General features: G+C 44.9%; 1 protein-coding gene across 1 annotated transcript; it reads right to left on the bottom strand.

The window, feature by feature from the left end:
• Window positions 1-1,170: 1,170 nt before the first annotated feature.
• Window positions 1,171-17,922, bottom strand: LOC122929160 (tigger transposable element-derived protein 1-like). Its single transcript, XM_044282673.1, has 4 exons — window positions 17,806-17,922; window positions 17,303-17,395; window positions 3,255-3,363; window positions 1,171-2,957 (listed from the first exon to the last, which is right to left on the bottom strand). Exons 1-4 carry the CDS (start codon window positions 17,920-17,922, stop codon window positions 1,171-1,173), a joined length of 2,106 nt encoding a protein of 701 aa, XP_044138608.1.
• Window positions 17,923-21,904: the final 3,982 nt, after the last annotated feature.

The following is a 21,904-nucleotide window of genomic DNA, read 5'->3' on the forward strand; positions in this document are numbered from 1 at the left end:
GACCTGTGCTGACGTCCCTACGTGGTCATGGTGTGAGCGCATGGTGACGTTATCAGGTTCAGCATTGGCCCTTCGGCAGGTCTTTTTCAATTGAGAGGAGGGGACTGCCTCATCATGAGCAAATGGATGAGGTATTTATATATTTTTTCCATTGATTGTAAGAAAACACCAGCCGCATTTTAGGGAAAATGATTCGTTACCGCGAAGAGTGAGGAAATTCTGCTTAGTTTAAACTATTTTTTTTCCTAAAATCAGGACCGAATTCCACTTCGGATGCTTCGCTTTGCTCAACACTAAAAACATTACAAAAATGAAAATTAAACCAAACTATGCATTCTTGTGGTTAGTAGAAAGTAAAAAATGGGGAATATAAAGCATTTCTTTTATAACAAAAATTTAGATATATTCCAATCAGCTCTGGACATAACTTCTCATGGTATGATGAAATCTTGCTCTATTCTTTGTGTGAAACGTCTAATAAAGAGAGAAAATTAGTGGTATCCTGCAAATATTGCAGGATCTTTCATTGAAAAGAAAGGCTTCTACTGAACAGTAGTGATGAGTGGCATAGGCATTATTCGAATATGCGATATTTTGCAAATTTTTGGCCAAATATTTGCCATAAATTAGCAAATTCGAGAATTTGTGATCTCCAGTCGTTGTTTACTTGATTGCAAAAATCGACAATGTAATATATTCACGATAAATTCGCTATTAGAATATTTAACACTATTCGCGAATACGAATATATAGCAATATATTCTAAATATTCGCAAATTCTCAAAGTGCCGATATTCGCAATAAAAATTTGTGATTAGAATATTCATGCTCAGCACTACTGAACAGAGCAGATTGGACAGCACGGAGAGCTGTAGAGATAAACAACTGGGCACAAGGAGGCTGCCAATACAGTGATACCTCGGTTCACGAACTTAATTCGTGAACTGACTCTGGTCGCGAACCGAATTGGTCGCGAACCGAGGCACATTTTCCCATAGGGTTCAATGTAAATCCGGTTAATCCGTGCTGACCTTTTTTTGGGGTTTTTTGAAGCACAAAAATATGAAACAAATTACAATACACATTAGTACAGTATAGTAATGTATAAAGAGAGGACACTAACCTTGCTTGAGATGACTTCTGGCATGGAGGAAGGCAGGTAGGAGGCAGTTATTGTTTGGAGGGAGAGTCCCCCTCCATAAGGACATCAGGGGGATCTCCTTCAGGGGTTTCCTCTCTCCTTTGTCTCCTAGCTGCAGGCTCAGTTTGTCTGAAAAATCTGTCCAATGTCACTTGTCTCTTCCTGCGCTGCATAACCCTCCGAAAATGAGAGACCACATTATCATTCATGAGATTTAGCACTCTGTTCACGACAGTTATGTTGGGGTGGTGCTTTTCAAAAAAATCATGGCACTCATTCCATTTTTGCATAATGGATTTTATGGCATCACTGCTAACCTCCTCCCTTTCTTCTTCTTCCTCAGTGGAATGCTCCTCAAGAAGTGCCCTCTGCTGCTCACCGTGGAGTTCAGAAAGTTCTTCCGTGGTCAGCTCCTCCCTATGTTCCTCAACAAGCTCTTCCACATCAGCACCATCAACGTCCAGACCCATACTCTTGCCCATGGACACAATTACCTGCACTACCTCTGCATCAGACCCGTCAAAGTCATGTTCACGTTCAGCGACACATTCTGGCCACAGTTTCCTCCAGGCTGAATTTAGGGTTCGGGGAGTGACCTCTTCCCAGGCTTTGTCAATGAGGTTAATGCAGTCGACAACATTGAAATGATTCTTCCAGAATTCTTTCAAAGTCAAGGACGTCTCTTCAGTGACATTAAAACACCTAGTGAAGAGCGCCTTTGTGTACAGCTTCTTGAAGTTGCAGATGACTTGCTGGTCCATGGGCTGCAGAAGTGGTGTTGTGTTGGGGGGGAGGAACTTTACCTTGATGAAGTCATACTCTGCATCCATATCATCCACCAAGGCTGGAGGGTGTGCCGGGGCATTGTCCATCAGAAGAAGGCACCTTTCAGGCAGCTGGTTATCAGAAAGATATTTTCTGACGGTGGGTGCAAACACCTCGTGCAGCCATTCCATAAACAATTGCCTTGTGACCCAAGCTTTGGCATTGGCTCTCCACATGACGGGCAGTCTGGCCTTGTTCACATTTTGTTCCCTAAATGCACGAGGGGTCTGAGAATGGTACACCAGTAGTGGTTTAATTTTTAGATCGGCACTTGCGTTGGCACACAGCAAAAGGGTCAATCTGTCCTTCATGGGCTTGTGCCCTGGTAGTGCCTTTTCCTCCTGCATGATATAGGTTCTGTTCGGCATTTTTTTCCAGAAGAGCCCTGTTTCATCACAGTTGAACACTTGTTGAGGGACGTATCCTTCTGTCTTCATGAATTCCGCAAAGTCTAACTTGTAGGCTTCTGCTGCAGCCTTGTCAGAACTGGAAGCCTCACCATGTCTAATCACACTGTGGATGCCACTTCTCCTGCGGAATTTTTCAAACCACCCCCTACTGGCTTTAAATTCGTCACTTGCTGCACTTGTAGAGGGGCTTCTTTGCAGTAAATCACTGTGCAATTTCCTGGCTTTCTCACAGATCATAGCTTCACTAACGCTATCACCTGCCAGCTGTTTCTCATTCAACCACACCAACAAAAGTTTTTCCACCTCTTCCAGAACTTGCGTCCTCTGCTTGGTTAACATTGTCACTCCTTTTGCAACATCAGCTCCTTTGATGGCGGCTTTGTTTTTCAGAATAGTCGAGATTGTTGACTTTGCCATCTTGTACTCCGAGGCCAGATCAGTCACACGAATACCACGGTCATGCTTTTCTATAATTTCCTTCTTCAGCTCAATGGTTATTTTCTTCACAACCTTGCTGTCACCTTTACTACTGCTCTGCACTTTCTTTTTGCCACCATGCTTGCGCTGCACATTCTTGTCACCTGCATTTCCACTTTGCACATTGTCACCTGCATTTCCACTTTGCACATTGTCACTTGCATTTCCACTATGCACATTGTCACCTGCATTTCCACTATGCACATTGTCACCTGCATTTCCACTTTGCACATTGTCACTTGCATTTCCACTTTGCACATTGTCACCTGCATTTCCACTTTGCACATTGTCACCTGCATTTCCACTTTGCACATTGTCACCTGCATTTCCACTTTGCACATTGTCACCTGCATTTCCACTTTGCACATTGTCACTTGCATTTCCACTTTGCACATTGTCACCTGCATTTCTGTTCTTGTCACCTTCATTGCTGCTCCGCACTTTCTTTTTTCCACTATGCTTCTTGGGAGCCATATTGGGTGTCCAGTGAACTGTACAGTACTGTATGTGCTAAAAAGCACACCAAAAAGCACTTAAAATGTTTGCAGAGTACTCACAGTACTTCTTTCTGTGTCTCTTCTTCTCTCCACGGTCTTCCTACAGGAAGTCACGACCATGTGACATGCATTAAAATGGCCGCGGCTCCTGTTCGTGAACCGAGGCGGAGTTCGTGAACCGGAGCATATTTTTATGAACTTTTCTGTTTGTGAACCGAGTTGTTCGCGAACAGAAGCGTTCGTGAACCGAGGTATCACTGTACATTATATATCCAACACACAGGATTTCAAAACTAATGGAACCTATAGCTGAGCCCAAACACCAAAAATCAAAGAGGTTTTCAAGGAACTCCCAAAAATTTTACACAAGGCTAGGAATGCGCTAATATGAAAATGATAATAATTACTTACAGTATCAATCCCCTGCTGCTCCAATGAGGAAAAATTAGTGGTGCCAGCTTTGCAGCAATAATAGCACTGATTTATTAATGTGATCGCCGCAGCAATCACTGGCATCAGCAGTCACTTAGAGTAGTTAGACATAGCATTGCTGTGGTGCCAGTTTTACTACAGTGATAATGTACCTGACTACCTCACGTGATTGCTAAGGTCAGTGATGTCATTGATGCAGTGCAAGAAACAAGACCGCTGGTAACACCAGCATAGAGACACAAGAACAGCAGGAGACTGAGCTGGTGAGTAAGGTTTATTTTCATTTTTTGAAGATTCCCCAACATTTGCTGGAAAACCCATTCAGTACAAGTATCAATACTTTTCTTTATTTTCACAACTTTTGATAAATTGTGACAAATTCGGTTCGCCTGACGGTCATTTTGCAGCGAACTATGCTCGCTCGCGGTCCGCCGAACGGATGAACATACGGCAATGTCTGCTGGCGCCATATTCTTTTACATTGTGAAGAACTTTGACCCATGACACATCCATCAGGTGGTACAGGACAGCCAATTGAGACATTTCAGCACATGGACATACCCCCTACCTTATAAATAAACCTGATCTGGCCGCCATTTTGTATTCAATCTTTTGCCAGTGTAGGGAGAGGTTGCTGTGTGGAGCAGGGACAGAATGTTAGGGACACCAAACACTAGTTAATAGGCCCACAAAAGTCCTTTTAAGGACTGGTATAGGTGTGCTATCGATAGGTGTGACTTACTGAGGGGTGCAATATACTTATAATATACGTTCTAACATAGAAAGTATATTATAGTGCATTTGTATTGTGCAGCAGTTGTGTGCGGTTCTGCTGCAATACCGCAGCTATACACAGGGACAAACGCTATTGGAACAAATAATTTCTACTGGAGTGATATACCAGTTGCCCCCCCAAAAAAAAAACTGATTGAAGCAGGGATGTTATATACCAATAATATACTTTCTATATAGTGCATTTGGGTAGTGCAGCATTTGTTTGCGGTTTTGCTGCGTTACCTCAGCTCACAGAGTGTCAGGACTGGAATAGTGGATCAGGTATGGAATCCTTTGGCAGGGACAAAATAATCCCAAAAATTAGCGTAGTACAAAAAAGGTCAATCCAATCGGGTAGTCGGTTCCAGTTCCGGGTCGTGGCGGGCAGCAGAAATCGTAATCGAGGAAACAGGCAAGGAGTCGGTAGCTGGGAAGTCAGATTAAACAACAGGTTCACAGGAGGGAGCTGGGTGTTCACCATAAGGTTGAATAACTCAGCAATGAGTCAAGGCTCTGACTGGCTTCAAGTACACAGCGAACCAAGGACCGCCCCCCTGGTTGCCGGGCAACCAGGAGGCTTCCTTAGTCAGAAGCCAATCATAAGGCTGAGGGCGGTGACGGAGGCTGAAGCCCTCCCCCAGCCTGAATAGCACCTGTGGTCTGGAATGGAGCGTGTGCCCTACGCTCGTATCCCCGCACACCCGGCTTGTGTACCGCGCACCCGGAGTCCGACTCGCGCAGGCGCACTGGCCACATTGACGTCAGGTGTCCTGTCAGGAGGAAGAGGAGGAGCTATCTGCGCCCGCCACCCGCGCCTGCGAACCTGATGCGAAACGGCCCCCCTGGTTCGCTGACACAGAGTGACAAATGCTATTGGAACAAATAATTTCTACTTGTGTGATATACCAGTTGCCCGCCAAAAAAACGGATTGAAGCAGGGGTGTTATATACCAATTATATACTTTCTATATAGTGCATTTGGGTAGTGCAGCATTTGTTTACGGTTTAGCTGCATTACATCAGCTACAGATAGTGACAAACGCCATTGGAACAAATAATTTCTACTGGTGTGATATACCAGTTGCCCCTCAAAAAAACTGATTGAAGCAGGGGTGTTATATACCAATTATATACTTTCTACATAGTGCATTTGGGTAGTGCAGCATTTGTCTGCAGTTTTACTACGTTACCGCAGTTACAGATAGTGACAAACGCCATAGGAACAAATCATTTCTATTGGTGTGATATACCAGTTGCCCCCCAAAAAACTAATTGAAGCGGGGTGTTATATACCAATTATATACTTTCTATATAGTGTTTTTAGGTAGTGCAGCATTTGTTTGTGGTTTAGCTGCATTACCTCAGCTACAGATAGTGACAAACGCCATTAGAACAAATAATTTCTACTGGTGTGATATACCAGTTGCCCCCCTAAAAACTGATTGAAGCAGGTGTGTTATATACCAATAATATACTTTCTTTATAGTGCATTTGGGTAGTGCAGCATTGGTTTGCGGTTTTACTGCGTGACCTCAGCTACAGATAGTGACAAACGCCATTGGAACAAATAATTTCCATATACCAATATACCAGTTGCCCCCCAGAAAAAGTGAAAAAAAAAGTGGGCTACAGTAAAATTGTTATTCAGTGACCGCATAATGTACCTCAAGCCACGTAATCACAATTTATTTTATGTCAGATAAATGCCTAATTTTTAAGGCCCGAATAAAAAAATTCTAGGCTCCAGCAGGGCACATTTCAGAGAATTTCCCTTTAAGACGCATAAAAATGTTCCCTGATTAATATACATATTTTTTGTTTGAATTTCTGTCATTGATCCCCCTCTAGTATGTCACTGTACATGTTGTGGGACTATTTGTACACTTCTACTAAGCATTTGGTGGCTGCAAATATGAGCTGAAGGTTTTTCAGGTTCGCCTTGCGGTTCGCAAACATTTGATCGCTTTCGCAAACCGGCCCGGCTGATGTTCGTCCATCACTAGTGGGAATGATCAGGGGGTATATTGACAACAACAGTCCTACAAATTTATTAAGTTTAAAGGGGTTGTGCAGACAGTAATATTGATAACTTTTCCTCAGAATCAATATCTAATTGTTGGGGGTCTGACTCCCGGCAGTCCTACCAATCAACAGTTTGAAGAGGAGATGGTGCCCGTGCAAATCCTACTTCCTCTTCAAGATTACACTGTGCGTCATCTCGGAAGTGTCAGTGGCAGAATATAATTATCTACAAGTGCTTGTTCCATTGACTTAAATAGAACAAGCACTTTGTAATTACATTGCAAGCGAGATGACAGACAATCTTGAAGAGGAAGTAATGCTCACACTAGACCGCCTTCTCTTCAACCAGCTGATCGTCGAGGGTGCTGGGAGTTGGACCCCTAAAGATCGGATATTGATGACTTATCCCGAGGATAGGTCATCAATATTATTGGCTCACATGATCCATCACCATGGTGATGGATCATGTGACGGACCATGTGATGAGTGCAGTGACGTCACCACAGGTCCTTTTCCTCAAAGAAGAAGAAAGAAGAGAAGCCGGGCTGCGCAAACAAGTGGATTAAGGTGAGTTAAATTATTATTTATTTATTTTTTAACCCCTCCATCACTATTTTACTTAGCATTCTGTATTAAGAATGCTATTATTTTACCTTATAACCATGTTATAAGGGAAAATAATAATGATCGGGTCCCCACCCTGAACGTCTCTTAGCAACCGTGCGTGAAAATCACACCGCATCTGCACTTGCTTGAAGATGCTTGCGATTTTCACACAGCCCCATTCACCTCTATGGGGCCTGCATTGCGTGAAAAACGCACAAAATAGAGAATGCTGAGATTTTCACGCAACGCACAAGTGTTGCATGAAAATCACCGCTCATGTGCACAGCCCCATATAAATGAATGGGTCCGGATTCAGTGCGGGTGCAATGAGTTCACCTCACGCATTGCACCCGCGCAGAAATTTCGTCCATGTGAAAGAAAGGGTTAACCGTTAGCTCTAGTCAAAAGGGAAGGGTTAACCAGCTAGCTGAGGTATAGGGGAGTACGGTAATTGGGGCTAGGAAAGGGTTAACCTGAGCAGGCAGGGAAAGGGTTAATTAATGGAAATGGTTAATGCTCTCGGTGGAAATAGGCAGGGAAAGGGTTAATGTAATGGAGGCACATTGTCTAGGGGCTCCTAGGAGGTTGATGTTACTTAGCCAAAGATCATGCTTGTTGTCCAGGGGAGAATGCTCATTGCTGATGGGGTGATCTTCTTATGGGCCGCTCATCTAAACAGCTGAGCATTCCACTGCTCTACCTGTTTGCGACCACGTCTGCAGGCAGTGCACGTAGGTTGGCGCACTGATATGACGTCACCGAGCCAGCCTACATAAGTGCCGACACACAGGTTTCGGCACATCTCCCACGCTGCAGTATGTAGTGCTGAAGGGGGTCCAGTGTCCTATTGGATGGCAGTTCCCTGCAGGCAGAGGATCTTTAGATATACACACATTATTTAGGCACTTCCCTCTACAGGGTTTAATAGAGTGATGGATATCACTCATGTTAGTTGCTCTTGCAGCAGTGTTTCATTCAGTAATACAGTACATTAGTCTTATTAAATAAACCAATATCGTACGTAGGTAGATAGTCTCAGACATATACTGTACAGTGACCATAGCCTTCTTTCTTTTACAATGGCGGTGCATGGCCGCCTCTGTCCCATTTTCAGGGCACTGGCTTCCTGTGTGTGAATTTGTGTCATTGTTGATTCTATATCACCTCTGTTGAAGTACTGCAAAGGCCAACCTCCTCTTGCTCTGTAAGCTGCTGCGAGGCTGTTCCTAATTGCTCACCAGTCTGGGTTATTTCCTTCATTTCTGTCCTGAGCAATTGATTCTGCAGATCCTTCCAGGACTCTTTAGCTTGCTAAAATTCATGTATTTACCAGTGTACTGACCAGTGTCTTTCCACTGGATCCTGACCCTCTGCCACCTAACCTGTGCCTGTTCACCCTACTGATTATGTGCTGCCTCCCCTTATCTTTAGATTGTTTCACAAGCACTCTGCCAGCTGTGACCTCTGCTTGTTTTCTGATTATGAGTAGTGATAAACGGCAGGGTCTATATTCGAATTTGCGATATTTCACAAATATTTTGTAGAATATTTGTCATATATTCGCAAATTTCTAGAATTTAAGATTATTTTATTGAATGCGATAAATCGGCAATGTAAAAATCGCTTAATGCAAATTCGTAATGCGAAATACAGGCGTGGGTCACTTTGGCTACATTTTTCAAGCTGGTATAAGTTTCCTGAGACTGGATAAAATAGTTGGCACAGCAGAACATTACAATAGCTTTATATGCAGATAGAGTCAAGTGCTCCAATATATTTTGCTAATCGGCAGTGATTAGAATATTTTATCGCGTGCAACTTCACATTTTAGCAGGTCTGACTACAGATTACTGATTGGTGCACTAAGTATTGTTGTGAACTTGACATTGCTTCCTTCTCATTGACCCACAAGCAAGAAGCAGAGAGGAATCATGTGTTCAGATGGAAAAAAAATCTGAATATTCAATATAACAAATATATAGCACTATATTATAAATATTGAATTCTCGAAGTGGCGATATTCACAATAAAAATTCGCTATTCAAATATTCGTGCTCAACACTAATTATGAATATTGCCTGATTCCTCTGTGCCACACACCGGTATCTTTGATCTCTGTGGGTCAGCAGCCAACCACATTGGGACTATTCCAAGAGGTAAGGGCCTGGTGGCTATCCTGCAGCAAAGGCCAGAACCCTGTATTGGGGTAAAGGGTGAAAACCAGGGGACTGACGAACCCTCAAGACTATGCCAATGTTGAATTGGTTGGTTGGTACAGTGGAACCACAACCACTGTCTATAACTAGTGATAAGCAGCATAGGCAATATTTGTTTTAGCGATATTTCACAAATTTTTCTCGTAATATTCGCAATAAATTCACAAATTTGAGAATTTGTGATCTCATAATTATTTTCGCGATTGCGCAAATCAGCACAAATGATGCACATATTTTTTGCGCAATACATCCAACTTCACATTTTATCAAGTCTGAGTAGATATTACTTATTGGTGCACTAAGCATTGTTGTGACATCACAGCACTATGTCTGTAGCATGTATGTATGGACAGCAGAGTAACAGTAATTCCTATCAAACTACCTAACACCCTGCACTGGAACCTATCAGCTACACTATATCAGGATATAACCAACACTATCTCCCACTAACTATCTGTATTATATATATGAGCTAACTATTTAATGTAATTAAATAAGGAATAGGATCAGGATGTAACTAGAGGTGACTGGGCCCCACAGCAAATTTTTGTATGCCCCCCCCCCCCCCCCCCCGTGTAAACCCCGCTCTTTTGGCTAATCACGATCTAGGCCAGACTAGGATGCCATGCCATCCTTTTTTCTATTATATATATTATATACATACACACACACCCTATCTGTCATGTAGTGTCATTCTATCATACTGTTGTGGGGGCCGTGTCAAAGTCTTAGGCCCCTTTCACACGGGCGAGTTTTCCGCGCAGGTGCAATGCGTGATGTGAACACATTGCACCCGTACTGAATCCGGACCCATTCACTTCAATGGGGCTGTGTACATGATCAGTGATTTTCACGCATGACTTGTGCGTTGCGTAAAAATCGCAGCATGCTCGATATTCTGCGTTTTTCACGTAGCGCAGGTCCCACAGAAGTGAATGGGGCTGCTTGAAAATTGCATTGCATAACATGGTTATAAGGGAAAATAATAGCATTCTTAATACAGAATGCTTAGTAACATGTGGCTTGAGGGGTTAAAAAAAAAAAAAAAAAAATTAATTATTCACCTCATCCACTTGATCGCGCAGCCCGGCTCGTCTTCTTTCAGGACCTGGCAGGAAAAGTACCTTTGGTGACGTCACCGCGCTCACCACCAGGTTGCTAGGAGATATTGTTTGTAAACTTTTAGTTTTTTATCACGTGCATGAAAAACGCATCAAAACGCATTGCACCCGTGCAGAAAAAACTGAACGCAATTGTAGACAAAACTGACTGACCTTGCTTGAAAAATGGTGCGAGTTTCACTGAATGCACCCTGAACGCACCTGGAGCCAACCCGTATCGTTTGTGTGAAAGGGGACAGCTATTCCCGTATTGCGGACCGCATATGTGGATCATCAATAAATGGGCACCCTTCCGTGTGCATTCTGCATCACGGATGCGGACCCATTCACTTCAATGGGTCCGCAAATCCAGAGATGCGGAAGGGTGCGAAACGGAATCACGGAACGGAACACTACGTAAGCACTACGCAGGGCTTCCGTGGGGTTCCATTCCGCACTTCCGTTCCACCAAAAGATAGAACATGTCCTTTTTGTAGAATTGTGCTTTCCTGGATAATATACCCGGAGAGGTGAACATGACATCACACTACACTGTATGTACAGCACAGTATGACCCCTGCTGTAGGAAAGGCGCCCATTCTATGTATTGCTGCAGGGCTGACATCGAATGTAGTCTGTCCCCATGGTCTGAGCCCCTGGTAACCAGTCGAGTAGCTAGAAATGACTGGGCCCCACAGCAAATCTTTAAACGGGCAGGCAGGCGTCATACAGTGGCATTTGATTCTTTAACATACATGTGTTTTTACTGGACTATGATGTACACGATACAAAAATGCAGTACTCCACGTTCTTGTATCCTGCACAATCCGGTACAAAAAAAAAATATGGATTTACATTTTTTTTTTTTACAATGAAACTCTATGGTGAACGGATGTCACTGTCATGGCATCAGTATGAGGCATCCGAATAAGTTTTTTTGAATACGTTAAACGGATGGGAAAAACATGATGTGAACCCAGCCTTAAAGGGGTTGTCTGGGTTCAGAGCTGAACCCGGACATCCCTCCATTTTCACCCAGGCAGCCCCCCTGACATGAGCATCGGAGCAGTTCATGCTCCGATGCTCTCCTTTGCCCTGCGCTAAATTGCGCAGGGCAAAGGCATTTTTTTGGAGATCTGGTGACGTACCGGGGCTCTACATGGGGCTGCCAGTAACCCCGGTGACGTCACCGGCACTGATGGGCGGGACTTAGCTCTGCCCTAGCCAGTAAAACAGCTAGGGCAGAGCTAAAACCCGCCCCTCAGAGCTGGTGACGTCACCGAACACACTGCCGGGCGGAAATTTCCGCCCGGCAGTGTGTTATTGAAAACAAAAGAGCCGTGCCCTACGCGATTTAGCGCAGGGCAAAGGAGCGCATCGGAGCATAAGATGCTCCGATGCTAGCCTCAGGGGGGCTGTCTGGGTGAAAATAAGGGTATGTTCGGGTTCAGCTCTGAACCCGGACAACCCTTTTAAACATGGGACAAAAATGTGATGTGAACTAGTGGTGCATTGTACGGTTGTGGAAAAAACCATACTCGCCTGCTCCCCGCCGCTCTGTGATCTTCCAGTCCCCATTCTGGCCTCATACTGGTGTCTCCAAGCTGCACATGGGTGCCCAGAGGAGTGTGGCATCAGATGGATAGGGGGTCTAGAGGGCAAGGCATCAGATAAGTAGGGGGCCCACAGGACAGAACTGGGGGCGGGGACAGCAGATGAATGCAGCTGGGGGGGCTACATGAGATGCAGGACAGCTAGGGTTGGCAGGCATAAGCCTGGAATGTATGGGCTCCTGATAGTGACAGGCACAGCATCTTCTTTCTGCAGCACTTCCTGTCACTATTCAGTCTCCCCTCTCCCTCCTGTTACTGCCGACTACAGAGCAGTCTCTGTAGCAGAAGCTGGGCTGTACTAATAGTTAGGAGAGGGAGGGGAGACAGGATCTCCCTGTAGCACACTGTACTGAGCCCTGGCTGCACTATTAAGCAGCCAGGCTCCTCTATTAATGGTCTGTGCTGATGGGCGGGGCTTAGCTCCCTGCTCTGCTCCGAGGACATTCTAAAGCAGCAGTGAAGTGAGTGTAGAGGGGGGTGTTCCCAGTCTGACTGTTTACTACTGCTCCGGGCCCCTTTTCAGCCCGGGCCCCGAAGCAGCTGCTTCCCCTGCTTCCCTGGTAGGTACGCCACTGAATAGGATCCAGATGAAAGCACAGAGCAAAGCAATGACACTGCTCTCTCTCTCTCTCTCTCAGAACCGCAAAAAAACTGCAGAAAATGGCTGCTGGGGAGGTTCTTATATAGTAAAGGGGTAGGCAACTTTCCTATTGGTTGCTGAGGATGTTGCTAAGCTCTGACAAAGATATTGCAGCCTTCTCATTGGCCCACAAGCAAGAAGGGAGGTTACGAATATATAGGACTATATTCTACATCTTCGCAAATTCTCGAAGTGCCGATATTCGCAATAAAAATTAGCAATTAAAATATTCGCAATCAACACTATCCATAACTAGAAATGGCCGTGCGGTTCGCCCCGCGGTCATTTTGCGGCAAACTTTGCTCGTTCGCGATTTGCCGAACATGCGAACATCTGACGATATTTGTGTGCGGTTATGCTGTAATACCACAGCTAGATAGAAGGACAAACGCTATTGAAGTAACTAATTGCAACTGGTGTGATATACCTGTTGCCCCCCAAAAAACGGCTTGAGGGCTGTAATATACCTTCTTCCACAAAATACTAATTGAGGGGTGCTATACACCAGTTTCTGCCAAATACTGATTGAGGGGTGCTATATACCTGTTTCCACCAAATACTGATTAAGGGGTGCTATTGTTAAATATCTTCTTCCACCAAATACTGATTGAGGGCTGCGATACACCTGCGTCCACAAAATACTGATTGAGGGGTGCCATATACCTGTTTCCGCAAAATACTGATTGAGGTATGCTACATACCAGTTTCTGCCAAATACTGATTGAGGGGTGTCATATACCTTCATCCACAAAATACTGATTGAGGGCTGCAATACACCTGTTTCCACAAAATACTGATTGAGGGGTGCCATAAACCAGACGGACAAAAGCTTACAAGGTGGATAGACCCCTATCAATTGTGGAGCATCCACCAGGGTTCTGATGTGATGCTGCCACAAATGAATCAGCAGAAACCGAGCACTAAGAGAGGGGGGGAGGGGAAAGGAGGTAGATAGTTAATTGTTAACAGGAGAGACAAGAACCAGGGTGCTGTCTTCAGTATAATTCTGAGCCTTATTGTATGCTCATCCTGCACAGCTACTCCAAAGTCCCCAGCTACTCATATTTCTACCCCAACAATAACACCCTCTCACAGATAATTCAGTGCCCGGGATGGCACATCGCCTTGTACCTAGTGTCACGAATGGTGTTGCAGAAAACAAGAAGTAACAAATAAAGATCCGACTGACTTGATCCCAAACTAAGGAACAAATGGGTGAGCCCTATAAAAGGCCTAGAGCTCTCCCTGACTGCTCAGCCCATGCAAAGATCTTTATGATAGAAGGTTGCATGTCCACGTACCTAGACTGAGTGACACCTGCAAACCCTATAATAGTGAGGGGACATGACTACCTGAACTTAATACGGAGGGAGTCAGGGTCACCTAGAATCAGGCCAACAGGAAAACACAAATACAGAAATAGACTTAGCTGTGGAACCAGCAGTAGTAGCATCTAGCAGTGAACACAATCCAGGAAGTAGTATAAACCGCAAAGTGAGTGTCACCGCCAGATCTCTGAGAAGTTCTGATAGACGTTCTTCAGTACCTCCTGTATGATGTTTTTTTGTTTTGCTTTCACTTTGACATCTCTCCTCCCTCTCTCAGCTGTCATCTATTAGCAGTGATTGCCTCCCTATATATCTCCTCCCATACTGCCTCACTTTGCGGTTTATACTACTTCCTGGATTGTGTTCACTGCTTGGAGTTGCTACAGTTGCTTATTCAGATAAGTCTATGTCTGTATTTGTTGTTTTCCTGTTGGCTTGATTCTAGGTGACCCTGACTCCCTCCGTATTAAGTGCAGGGAGCCGGTGGTCGTGTCCCCTCTCTATTATAGGGTTTGCAGGTGTCACTCAGTCTAGGTACGTGGACATGCAACCTTATATCATTGAGATCTTTGCATGGGCTGAAAAGACAAGGAGAGCTTCAGGGCTTTAATAGGGCTTACCCTTTTGTTCCTTAGTTTTGGATCAAGCCAGTCGGATCCTTATTTGTAACTTCTTATTTTCTGCTACACCATCGTTGACAGTGAGGCAGAATGGGAGGGGATATAAAAGGAGGCAATCACTGCTAATAAATGACAGTTGGAAGAGGGAGAAGAGATGTCAAAGCGAAACCAAAACAAAAGAACATCATGCAGGAGGTACTGAAGAACGTCTGTCGGAACTTCTCAGAGATCTGGCTGTGACACATAGCAGCTAACATTTGTATCTGTCTATGGTTTGCTCATTATCTGCTTGATGCGTTTCTTATAATGTATATCATCAGGAGCCGGGGCTTAGATACACAACATATACAGTGGGATGCGAAAGTTTGGGCAACCTTGTTAATCGTCCTGATTTTCCTGTATAAAATCGTTGGTTGTTACGATAAAAAATGTCAGTTAAATATATCATATAGGAGACACACACAGTGATATTTGAGAAGTGAAATGAAGTTTATTGGATTTAGAGAACGTGTGCTATAATTGTTTTAACAAAATTAGGCAGGTGCATAAATTTGGGCACTGTTGTCATTTTATTGATTCCAAAACCTTTAGAACTAATTATTGGAACTCAAATTGGCTTGGTAAGCTCAGTGACCCCTGACCTACATACACAGGTGAATCCAATTATGAGAAAGAGTATTTAAGGGGTCAATTGTAAGTTTCCCTCCTCTTTTAATTTTCTCTGAAGAGTAGCAACATGGGGGTCTCAAAACAACTCTCAAATGACCTAAAGACAGAGATTGTTCACCATCATGGTTTAGGGGAAGGATACAGAAAGCTGTCTCAGAGATTTCAGCTGTCTGTTTCCACAGTTAGGAACATATTGAGGAAATGGAAGACCACAGGCTCAGTTCAAGTTAAGGCTCAAAGTGGCAGACCAAGAAAAATCTCGGCTAGACAGAAGTGACGAATGGTGAGAATAGTCAGAGTCAACCCACAGACCAGCACCAAAGACCTACAACATCATCTTGCTGCAGATGGAGTCACTGTGCATCGTTCAACCATTCGGCGCACTTTACACAAGGAGATGCTGTATGCGAGAGTGATGCAGAGGAAGCCTTTTCTCTGCCCACAGCACAAAAAGTGCCGTTTGAGGTGGGCTAAAGCACATTTGGACAAGCCAGCTTCATTTTGGAATAAGGTGCTGTGGACTGATGAAACTAAAATTTAGTTATTTGGCCATAACAAGCGGCGTTATGCATGGAGGAAAAATAACACAGCATTCCAAGAAAAACACCTGCTACCTACATTAAAATATGATGGTGGTTCCATCATGCTGTGGGGATGTGTGGCCAGTGCAGGGACTGGGAATCTTGTCAAAGTTGAGGGACACATGGATTCCACTCAGTATCAGCAGATTCTGGAGACCAATGTCCAGGAATCAGTGACAAAGCTGAAGCTGCGCCGGGGCTGGATCTTTCAACAAGACATCGACCCTAAACACTGCTCAAAATCCACTAGGGCATTTATGCAGAGGAACGAGTACAACGTTCTGGAATGGCCATCTCAGTCCCCAGACCTGAATATAATTGAAAATCTGTGGTGTGACTTAAAGAGAGCTGTCCATGCTGGGAAGACATCAAGCCTGAATGAACTAAAGATGTTTTGTAAAGAGGAATGGTCCAAAATACCTTCAACCAGAATCCAGACTCTCATTGGAACTGACAGGAAGAGTTTAGAGGCTGTAATTTCTGCAAAAGGAGGATCTACTAAACATTGATTTCATTTCTTTTTTGTGGTGCCCAAATTTATGCACCTGCTTAATTTTGTTTAAACAATTATAGCACACTTTCTGTAAATCCAATAAACTTCATTTCACTTCTCAAATATCACTGTGTGTGTCTCCTATATGATATATTTAACTGACATTTTTTATCGCAACAACCAACGATTTATACAGGAAAATCATGACAATTAACAAGGTTGCCTAAACTTTCGCATCCCACTGCAGCAGACTAACACACAGAGCTGCCCCTCTCAGTTGTGGAGGCGACAGCATCGGCACTAGGATGGCCGTGACGCGGGCGCCGGGAGCAGCTGTTTAAGTCACCTAGGCCACTCCCATCAAGGGCGGAGCTCATCCTTAAGGCAGCCAATCAGGGGGCTGAACGTGAGGTTGCATCAAAAACCACCTCTGGACGCCCCACTTCAGGGACGAATTATCCTAGGTGTCAAAACACCAACAATAATAAGAGGAATTCATTGGTGATTCTTCTAAAGGCAGGACGGCGTCAGACTACAGCTAAATATGCTGGACGCAGAGTTACATGGAGCAAGTAAAGTTATTCTCTTTTGCATTTAATCACGTTACATAGCACTGAGTCCTCTGCACCCACAACCAAGATTGGGCTGTCAGAGGCTATATGGCTAAATGGATGAAAAGTGGGAGGGATAAGTATGGATACAGAAGTAAGTAAGCCCTCCACATATTGCTGTTAGTGGCTTAAAAGGGGATCCCATGATGGGACATTCACCAGACAGTCGATTATAGAAGGTACTCTTAGGACCATATCAGATGAAGCAGGCAAAAGAAATAAAATCATTAAGCCCCTTCGGACGCACTGTCTGTAATCGAAAGGTCCATTGTGCTTCCTTCTGTAATATTCTTTTGTCATGATCACCAGCTCGCACAGATCTCCTTACTATTTCAATTCCCTAGAAATTAATAGAGTCCAGGTCATTATCACGAATTGAGGCAATGTGACGTGCAATGGGAGTATCCGCACCCTTTCGAATGTCATTTAGATGCTCCCCGATCCGTCTCCGAAATTCTCAGATCGTCTTCCTAACATACTGCATCCCTGCATTTACAGATTGCCAAGTAGACGATGCCTCGAGTCTTACAATTGATAAATGACCTGATTGCGTATTGTTTTTGCATGACAGTACTGGTAAAGCTGTTCCCAGTCTGAATGGCGTTGCACGCCACGCAACCGCTGCAGCGAAAAGTGCCCATTGGTCTAGTCCCTAGCCAAGTAGATGCCACAGGGGATTGGTATAAGCCTTGCACCCACATCGCACAGGTTTCTCCCCCTGCGATATGTGATGCTCGGCTCATCACCCACCAAATGACCCACATCTGGGTCTGATTGTAGAATTCCCCAGAATTGGGCAAGAATAGCTCGAACTGATTCATGGGCATCATCAAAGGTTGCAATAATATGCATTTTCTCATCCTCCATTGTTTTCACCCGTGAAACCAGTAAGGTGTTCCGGTCAACCGCTAGTGAGTGCTGATGTGCCCTAGCAAGCACATGTTGGAGGTACTACCCTCTCCTATGGAATCTCTGTTGCAAATCTTTAGCTGCCACCAAATAGTCCGCCGTCCTGGAAAAGTTGCGCCGTAGCCGCAGATATTGTCCCTTAGGGATGCCCTTTGTAAGAGGCCCTGGGTGGCAACTGTTCCATTGGAGCAGACTGTTGGTGGCAGTCTTCTTCCGGAATAGACGGGTCCCCAAGTAGCCCTCCTGGTCCTTGAACACTGTCAGATCCAGGAAATCGATCTTATCCTCATGGATCTCGGAGGTGAAAAAAAGTCCCATTTCATTATTGTTTAGTACCCGTACAAAGTCGCCAAACTCTGACTTGGTCCCTGACCACAAGATGAACACGTCGTCAATAAAGCGAAGCCATAAATTGACGTGTCGTGTCCAACTATCATTATCATCCGTGAAAACAACCACCCTCTCCCACCAGCCCAGGTAGAGGTTGGCGAAGATTGGGGCACAGGGGCTCCCCATCGCAACCCCCCTGAGCTGGTGGTAGATCCGACGGTAAAAGAGAAAAACATTGTTTTCAAGGATGAACTGGAGCAGCTGTAGAATGAACTCATTGTGTGGCCATAGATGTGTTCCCCGCTCGCTGTTTGAGGAAATCACTCACAGCCCTACACCCATTATCATGGGGTATAGAGCTGTAGAGTGCCTCCACATCCAAGCTGGCCAACAGAATGTGCCCTTCGGTTTAAATGCCCTCCAGTTTATGGATCACCTCCATTGAGACACGTATGTAAGATGGAAGAGAGAGTACAAACGGACTGTCACGGATGGTGTAACAGAAAACAAGAAGTTACAAATAAGGATCCGACTGGCTTGATCCGAAACTAAGAAACAAAAGGGTGACCCCTATTTAAGCCCTGAAACTCTCCCTGTCTTCTCAGCCCATGCAAAAATCTCTATGATAGAAAATTGCATGCCCTCGTGCCCCGACTGTATGACACCTGAACACCATATAATAGCGAGGGGACACGACCACCGGCTCCCTACACTTAATACGGAGGGAGTCAGGGTCACCTAGGATCAAGCAAACAGGGAAACACAAATCAATGAACAGACTTATCTGTAGAAGCATCAGTTGTAGCATCCAGCATGCATACACTCCAGGAAGTTGTATAAACTGCAAAGTGATGCAGTATGGGAGGGGATTTAAAGGGATGCAATCAGTGCAACTAGATGACAGCTGAGAGAGGGAAACGAGATGACAAAACGAAAGCAAAACAAAATAAACTCAAGCAGGAGGTTCTGAAGAACGTCTGTCAGAGCTTCTCAGATGTCTGGCGGTGACAGTACCCCTCCTTCTACGAGTGGACTCCGGACACTCAGAGCCCACCTTCTCAGGATGGGACCTATGGAAAGCCCTGATGAGACGAGTGGCCTTATTGTCCGTCACTGGGACCCACATCCTCTCCTCAGGACCATAACCCTCCCAATGAACGAGGTACTGGAGAGAACCGTGGACAACACGAGAATCCACAATCCTAGAGACCTGAAATTCAAGATTACCATCAACCACAATCGGAGGAGGAGGCAAAGAGGAGGGTACAATGGGTTGGACATAAGGTTTTAATAGGGACTTATGAAAAACATTATGGATCTTCCAAGTCTGAGAAAGATCAAGAAACAGGATTGATGACGGACAAGATTTTGTAAGGCCCAATAAACTTAGGACCCAACTTCCAGGAGGAAACCTTCAATTTGATATTCTTAGTAGACAACCACACCAGATCACCAACATTCAGGTCCGGACCAGGCACACGTCTCTTATCCGCCACACATTTATATATCTCACTCATGCACTTAGATTATCCTGAATCTTTTGCAAAATAGATCAGGTAAACCAGAAGACCCCTCTCCAGAGAATGTCCCAAACTGCGGATGAAACCCATATGCACCCAAAAATGGCGACTTATCAGAGGACTCCTGACAACGGTTTTTCAAAGCAAACTCAGCAAGGGACAAAAAAGAACACCAATCCTCCTGATTCTCCGCCACAAAACAGCGCAGATATGTCTTCAGATTCTGATTGACGCACTCTGTCTGGTCATTCAACTGCGGGTGGAAAGCAGAAGAGAATGACAACCGAACCCCCAAGCGAGAACAGAAAGCTTTCCAGAATCTGGAAACAAACTGCGTGCCCCTATCAGAGACTATGTCTGAAGGAATATCATGCAATTTGACAATGTGATCAATAAATGCCTGCGCCAGCGTCTTAGCATTGGGCAAACCAGGAAAAGGGATGAAATGCGCCATTTTGCTAAAACGGTCCACCACCACCAGAATCACAGTCTTCCCCGAGGAACGAGGCAGGTCCGTAATGAAGTCCATGGACAGATGTGTCCAAGGACAAGAAGGAATGGGTAACGGAAGAAGAGGACCTGATGGCCGAGAATGAGGGACTTTGGCACGAGCGCAGGTCTCGCAGGCTGCCATAAAACCCTCAACCGACTTATGAAGCGCCGGCCACCAGAATCTCTGAGCGATGAGATCCACTGTGGCTCTACCCCCCGGGTGCCCAGCAAGGACAGTATCATGGTGCTCCTTAAAAACCTTGTGTCCTAAAGCGAGAGGCACAAACAACCTCCCAGGAGGACAAAGATCAGGAGCCTCTGCCTGGGGTGCCTGAACCGCTGCCTCCAATTCAGGATAAAGAGCAGAGACCACCACACCTTCAGCCAAAATGGGACCTGGGCTTCAAAATTCCCACCTCCCGGAAAACAACGTGACAGGGCATCTGCCTTCACATTCTTAACCCCAGGGCGGAACATGACAACAAAATTAAACCTTGAAAAGAACAAAGACCATCTGGCCTGTCTCGGGTTCAGATGCTTGGCTGACTCCAAGTAGGCCAGATTCTTATGGTCGGTAAACACGGTAATAGGGTGTCTGGCTCCCTCTAGCCAATGGTGCCATTCCTCTAAAGCTAACTTGATGGCCAACAACTCCCTATCTCCCACATCGCAATTTCTCTCTGCGGAGGAGAGTTTCTTCGAGAAAAAGGCACACGGTCGCCATTTGGCAGGAGTGGGACCCTGAGACAAGACCACACCCACCTCAGAAGCGTCCACCTCAACTATGAAGGGCAGAGAGATATCAGGTTGCACCAAGATGGGAGCGGAAGCAAAACTCTCCTTGATACTAGAAAAGGCCTTACTCGCCTCTACCGACCAGGAGGAAAGATCTACCCCCTTTCTAGTCATATCAGTGAGTGGTTTAACAACAGAGGAATAATTCTAAATAAACTTCCTGTAATAATTGGCAAAACACAAAAAACGCATCAGCGCCTTCTGATTCTCAGGAAGCTCCCACTCAAGCACAGCGCGGACCTTCTCGGGGTCCATGCGAAAACCAGAAGCGGAGAGAAGAAATCCCAGAAATTGAATTTCTGGAACCGCAAACACACATTTTTCCAGTTTAGCATACAATTTATTCTCCCGTAGGATGAGCAAGACCTGTCGTAGGTGGTCCTTATGAGTCTTGAAATCAGGAGAAAAAAATCAAAATGTCATCTAGATACACTAGTAAAAATTTCCCCATTACATGATAAAAAATGCTGTTCACAAAATGCTGAAAAACGGCTGGAGCATTCATCAAACCAAAAGGCATAACCAAATTCTCAAAATGGCCCTCAGGGGTATTAAAGGCCGTCTTCCATTTGTCTCCTTCTCTGACCCTGACCAGGTTGTATGCCCCTCTTAGATCCAACTTGGAAAAAACCTTAACCTCAACAACCTGGTTAAACAGGTCCGGGATCAGAGGAAGCGGATAAGGGTCACAAATTGTGATACTGTTCAGCTCCCTGAAATCCAGACATGGTCTTAAAGAACCAACTTTTTTCTTAACAAAGAAAAAACCAGCGGCAACAGGTGACTTCGAGGGTCGTATGTGT

This window comes from Bufo gargarizans, chromosome 1, assembly GCF_014858855.1.
Source record: "Bufo gargarizans isolate SCDJY-AF-19 chromosome 1, ASM1485885v1, whole genome shotgun sequence".
Taxonomy (NCBI): domain Eukaryota; kingdom Metazoa; phylum Chordata; class Amphibia; order Anura; family Bufonidae; genus Bufo; species Bufo gargarizans.